The 6,261-nt window shown below is 35.9% G+C and overlaps 1 protein-coding gene across 1 annotated transcript; it reads right to left on the bottom strand.

The window, feature by feature from the left end:
* Positions 1–621: 621 nt before the first annotated feature.
* PDIL1-1 (PDI-like 1-1) lies at positions 622–5,351 on the bottom strand. Its single transcript, XM_086250787.1, has 11 exons — positions 5,115–5,351; positions 4,587–4,617; positions 4,180–4,467; positions 3,898–4,086; positions 3,605–3,730; positions 2,986–3,123; positions 2,707–2,826; positions 2,450–2,567; positions 1,922–2,034; positions 1,403–1,607; positions 622–975 (listed from the first exon to the last, which is right to left on the bottom strand). The coding sequence occupies exons 1-10, from the start codon at positions 5,285–5,287 to the stop codon at positions 1,407–1,409; spliced, it is 1,497 nt and encodes a 498-aa protein (XP_086106913.1). The 5' UTR covers positions 5,288–5,351; the 3' UTR covers positions 622–975; positions 1,403–1,406.
* Between the last annotated feature and the right edge of the window lie 910 nt (positions 5,352–6,261).

Genomic DNA, 6,261 nt, shown 5'->3' with positions numbered 1-6,261 from the left:
AGGAGAGGAGATGAGAGGAGGGGAGGGCTCGGGGGAGGTGGTTGGGGTGGGGGGAAGAAGAATAAGAGAAAGGGTGGGGGTGGGCTTCGACGATGAAGAAGAAAAAAAAAAAAAAAAGATGGAGATGGAGATGGAGATGGAGATGGGGATGGGGATGGGGATGGGGTGTGTAGAGGAGGGGGGGAGATGGGGATGAAGTGTGTGGGTGAGGGAAGGTGAAAGAGAGGCAAAGAGAGGAGGGCCAAAGTGGTTTTTTTTCTTGAATTTTTTTTTTCAGCAAGGGTGTGCAAAAAAAAAAAAAAATGCAAATAACATCCTTCTTTTTGAATCTCTCTTTGTAGTTTAAATTTTACAAAATTTTAAGGTCGGTCAAAATTGTCCTTGTAAAAGCTTACGTGGCAATGCCACATTATTAAGGCACCAATAGGGCACAAATTTTTAGGGCACTCTTATCTTTAAGTTGAGTAAAACTTTCATATAACAAGTGCGTGTCTCTCTCATCACATGAGATAGCAAGTGATGTATACAACCATGATATAAGTTTTTTTTCCTTCAAATCATACAATAATTTATTGCAATATATGATGGAAATTATAAATTTTGGCAGACTGGCACTAGGGATAGATAATCAACTTCAACACTTGTAAATTGAACAATTCCTTCAGAAAGTTTCTTCTACATTAGCAAAACTGCACAATATAACAGTACTCTATGTTATCCCTGAAGCTAGTGTAGCTGACAGAAAACACCTCCCAATTTATTCAAAAGTACAACCCAAAAAAAAAAAAAAAACACATAACTACTACTGAATCTAAGTGATAGCTAGGGAAGGAGGGATATGGGGAGGTAAGTCAGACATTGCTTTTATGCTATACCATTCTCTCTCAAAGACAAAGTGTGTATCAGCAGCCGCCATAATATCCAACTAGGTTTGCCTCAAATGTCTGTGTTCTCCATCCAAGGCTAGCTACCCACCTGTTCAAGACAAACATCATTACTACATTTTAACTCCAAAACACACATCGAGAAGAAACAGTACCGATTCACTTTGCGTGTGTGTTTAGTACAATAAGAATTTCCGAATCATTCTTCTTGCCACAAAAAGATGCATAACAAGGCAACAAATTCAAACAATAATAACTAAACACAGATAACAGATTAGTTTATTTGGAAAATGTTGACCAAATTAGGACTACCAACTTAGAGAAACTTACAAAACCACATAACATGAGAGAAATATGTTCAGACCCAAATTAAATGGTCGACTATTTTTGAAGAAAAAAAGTCTTAAGGGTTAAAAATCAAAGATACCATGAGCAAAACCATCAAATTATGCTTTAGAGAAATTGTGAGAATGAGAAAATAATTTATAATGTAGTTAAATATGAAGAGCAGCGGTCACCTTTTTAGAGCTCATCTTTCCCCGACTCATCCCCTGAATATTGTTTCTCAATTTTATCCCGATTCTTTTCAATGAAAGTAATGAGGCTTTCCTTGGACCTATCATCCTCATCATGCGGCAAGAGTTTTCCACTTGCTGACTTGAAATACAGAGTTGGATAGTACTTGACTTCGAAATCTTTCGGTACATCATTTGCAGTGGCATCCTGGAAAGAGAAAGCAAGAAATGAATAACATCAAGAAGACTCTTTACCAACTGAAAAGATCAACCAAGTATAAAAAAGGCTAATCAGTTTTTCCTTTAATTGTTTATTTTAGATGGGAATGAGATACATGCACAAAAATGCAAAGAAACAGTAGTAGGAGATAATCAGTAAATGTGGGGCAGAATCTTATCGAGACAATTTCAGGTTAGTACATCTATGAATAAGAAAGTGCTGTTAATGATCACCATCTTGCATTATCTGTGTTCACAATGATGATTATAATAAAATCAGCTTTGCAAGGTGATAAATCTTACAAGCTTTGCAATAACAACATCAGAATCTTTTTCATATGAGACAGCAACTTCATCCAATATTGGAGCAAGTTTCTTGCAATGTCCACACCAAGGAGCATAAAACTCTATCAGCACTGCAGAGTAAACAAAATCATATTATACCAATTTCTAGCATTCCCATTGAGCAACCATGTGAAGAGAACAACGGGAAAATTATAGTCACTGAGAAGCTATGTGAACTAACATATGTATAAAGTTTCGGTTTCTTCTTGAATACGTCAACCAGATTACCACTTCAATACAATGCAATTAAAATATTTTAAAGTTTTTTTGGTTTCATCATTGTATGTTGGATGAAACATTTTTAATGCCAGGAAGATGCATGGTGTGATGAACTCCGAAGCAATTTTTGGCTACGTATCAGACGGTTCAGACCATAGTCGATTGTAATTATAAAACTATTGATATATTAAGCAAAATAACATATTATTTTCAGGACAATTAACAATTTCATTATTTTGAATAATGCACCAGTGTCAGTTTGCGTACCATTTTTTCCAGACTTAAAAACAATGTCCTGGAGGCTGTCAGCGACTACTACTTTTACAGGCTCGTTGTTCTGCTCAGGGATGGGTTCAGACTTCTTGTATGGTGATACTTTTCCATCCTGCAGAAAAGTAATTCAGTATATAGGTCTCAACAGGTATAAAGCTTAATTGAACTTCACTAAAGTAATAAAAAAATGGAGAATTTATTATCATCCATTGCAGGACAAGTGCATTACAAGAAAGAAGCAGAAGCCTCACCTTGTATTCCTTCACCCAAGCTACAATATGATCTGGCTCCAAATTTGGTTTCAGAAACTTCTGTCCGTCATTGGTCTGAATGATGATGAGAGGCACTTGTTCCTCTTTTAGTCCAAAATACTGTTCATAAAAACCAATAGAACATTTAACATGCCATTGGATATATACATATATATATATACCAAAAAAAGGAGTCTGGAAAAATTAATAGTTTGCAAAGCTTTATAATCTGAAAACAAGATTATAGATAAAAGACTTGGTAAGTAAAAACATTCTAACCTGGAAGGCACCTTGACTAGCCTCGATATCTCCCAGTAAAAAGCTTATGCCTTCTCCTTTGTATTTCTCAGCAACTTCATGATATTTTGATTTAAAAGCATCAGCAACCTCACTACTGAAGTTCAGAAACAGCATGGCCTACCAAGTTCAAAACTGGAGTTAGAGGACTTTCCATCACATATATTAGAAAACAGATTGGGAAGAAGAGGAAAAACGATATGAGATTGTCCAACAAAGCATCAAAGTTATGATAGAGCATACTGTGGTTTAATCAAAGAACATATGGGAAAAAAAGGTAGGTCGGATCCGGACCCCGTGGTGTACAACCAAGAGATTAATAACATAAACAATTCCAAATTATGAGCACACTCAAAACTGCAGAAACAGCAAACATCAAAACCCATACTAACGTAAATAGAAATATTCTTCATGTTTGGTTTTATCTAAAACACAAGGAAAATGAATATAAACATGGGAATAAAACTTGAGTGACCTCTAAAGAAATGCAGCATCTTAATAAATTTTTTTTTTTTTTTAAATATCCACATTGAACATAAATCACCAACATGCACCATCTTAAGAAAAATAAATAAATCTAAACCAGGACCATATTACATACCTTCTCATTTGGACTATTAAAGAATTTGATAACAAAGGGGTGATTGCTTGGGTCATTGTTGAATTCGGTAACAACTGGCAAACTAGATTCTTCAACAAACTTCTCTAGAGCATCCACATTAAAATCCTGCAAGCACGATTGCCTCATTAATATATCTCACTAATATTTAAACATATGTGTGTTTATAATATGCATGTATGAATATATACATATATATATAGATATATATAAAAATATAATAACACCTCAAAATCAACAAAAATAATATGAACCTAGCAGAAAGTCTGTAATACCTTAGAGTCAACAAAGAGTTCATCAAATGGCTTGAACAGTCGAATTATTGGCCCAGCCACTGATGATTCACCACGTGGAAGGAGCTTGGCATCCAGAGTGTGGCCAAATTCATAATCAGAACGCAATTTCTCAGCTAGAGCCATGTAGTTCTCAAACTCCTCTCCGGAGAACTTTGGGAACACCCCAACCTGCAAATTTATGAAATAATAGTAATTATACCAGCTGAGTCCTCAAAAAGATTAAACCAAATCAGGAAACAAAAACGGAGATGGAACACTTACAACAACTATCTTCTTGTCACCAACAAGACTATTTGCAACATCAACAGTCTTAATTTCAAGAGAAGCCGGACCGCTTTGTTTCTTCAGATAAGCAACAATACCATCGGCATCACGAGGACCCTTGTATTCTTGGATAATCTTCCCACCATTTCTGAGAATCTTAATTGTGGGGAAACCCTTAACCTCATACTCAGAAGCAAGTCCTTTGTTTGCTTCTTCATTGGCATCAACTTTTGCTAGAATGACTGGTGGGTCATTACTACTCAAAATAGACGCAGCTTTCTCAAACTACCCCAACACAAAAAATTAAAAAAAAAAAAACCGTCAGATAAATCAGAAAATACATAGTTTCTCAATAAAAATGCTACATTTGTGGGAAACTAATATTTAATAGCTTCATTTCGTACCTCTGGAGCAAGCTTCTTACAGTGGCCACACCTACAAGGAAACACAGAAATCAAATTAACAAAACTGTAAGCCTGAAAAAACAAAATACAATATTATAATATCAAAAAATTTATTAAAATAAATAAATCAAAAGCCAAAAGCACATCAAGATCCACTTTCTTCAGAGCCGATGAGCGCTTTCCATATGCATGTCACTCTGATTATATGAGTTTAGTATAAACATTTCGCAAAAGAGTAAAAACAACGCCAAATCAAGCATTCAACCACTGCATGCAGTTAGCTGTAACAGTTAAGCATGAACTTGAATGCACAAATACGACATCAATTCGAAACACAAAAGCAAATCCTAAATGTACCACACAAATTCAATATTAAAAAAAAAAAGTCCAAGACCACATGAATTAAGCAAATTTCAGATCCACACAAGGCCAACACAATTAAGCAAGAGCAAGAGCAAACGACGACGATCGGGCAAAGCAAAACGGAATCAACGTCGATAAGGAGAGCGAGATGCGAATTGTAATTACCAGGGGGCGTAGAACTCGACGACGATGAAGTCGTGCTTGCTGACAGTGTCGGAGAAGTTGGTGCTGTCCAGAGTGAGCACGAACTCCTTCGATTCAGCCTCTTCGGCGTAGATCGCAGTGAAGCAGAAAGCGAAGAACAAGCAGAAGCAGAGCGAAAACCTAGATGACGCCATTACCGTAGCTCTGTGAAGCTCTTTTGGTCTTTGGCGGTCTCTGAGAGTCTCACTCTCGCTTGGGGGGTTTTTAAGGGCGAGAAGTAAGGAGTGAGCGTGAGAGATCGGGTAGAGAGAGAACGAGACAAACATGGTGGTCACACGTGACAACGTCTCGGGTATTTTTTGCTTCCGTACTTGCGCGAGTGCTGGTTGGTAGCGTACTCGCTCTACATGTTGTACTGTATACACGTGGAATGCTCTGATTGGATAAACATCGTCACAGGTTTATAATTTGGAAGGTGTGACGCAAATTAGGCAGGTATATCTGATTATTTACGCTCAATTTTGGAATGGAATTAAGTGGCTTTGGTGGTCCCAGATGTAGATTACTGAAAAGTCCTGGCCAATCAGAATGTGACACCTCAGAGAGAGTTTCAGGTCACGTGATATAAGCGTGATATCATGACTAGTCATTCGCTGATTGCGTGGTTCTGTGAGCTCTATTGGATAGGATGCAAAATGGTTTAGATTTTTCCATTTCTTTTTTCTTGGTCAACTTTTTTGCAATTTTTCTTTATTTTTCTTTTTTAACAGCCAGTTAGTAAATGCCTTTAATTCTGTATCTGTAGGAATAAAAGAAAAAAACGGCTTTCTTCATTTTGGATTTGGCATTAAATTTGAGAGTAATTGGCTTATAAAATATATTTTTTTTTTTTTGCCACTTTGGCTTATAAAATCTTAAATTATGAAAAATATTGTCTAACTCAACTCAGTTTCAAAACTCCTAAAATTATAAAACTCATGTTATGTATGTCAAATAGTTGAAAAGATAACATATTAAATATAATTAAGTGATATAATATATTTATTCCTTCGTTATAGATTTTTTTTTTCACATCGTCTACCACCTGATGTCACTTGGACTAATATTGCTTTACAGAATTGTTTTATTCTTATTTATTTTTCAAATAATATTATGTGTTTTGTCTTAT

Source organism: Dryas octopetala, chromosome 7, assembly GCF_963921425.1.
Source record: "Dryas octopetala chromosome 7, drDryOcto1.1, whole genome shotgun sequence".
Taxonomy (NCBI): domain Eukaryota; kingdom Viridiplantae; phylum Streptophyta; class Magnoliopsida; order Rosales; family Rosaceae; genus Dryas; species Dryas octopetala.
The sequence above is the reverse complement of the archived record's forward strand: the minus strand, read 5'-3'. Positions and strand labels throughout refer to the sequence as shown.

Excerpts from the sequence above, each read along its gene's own strand:
- PDIL1-1 (XM_086250787.1), bottom strand. The coding sequence starts at position 5,287 with ATGGCGTCATCTAGGTTTTCGCTCTGCTTCTGCTTGTTCTTCGCTTTC. Across the intron at positions 4,468-4,586 it reads GTAAGAAGCTTGCTCCAGAG|TTTGAGAAAGCTGCGTCTAT; the intron begins GTACGAAATGAA and ends GTGTTGGGGTAG. Across the intron at positions 3,124-3,604 it reads TTAATAGTCCAAATGAGAAG|GCCATGCTGTTTCTGAACTT; the intron begins GTATGTAATATG and ends TGAACTTGGTAG.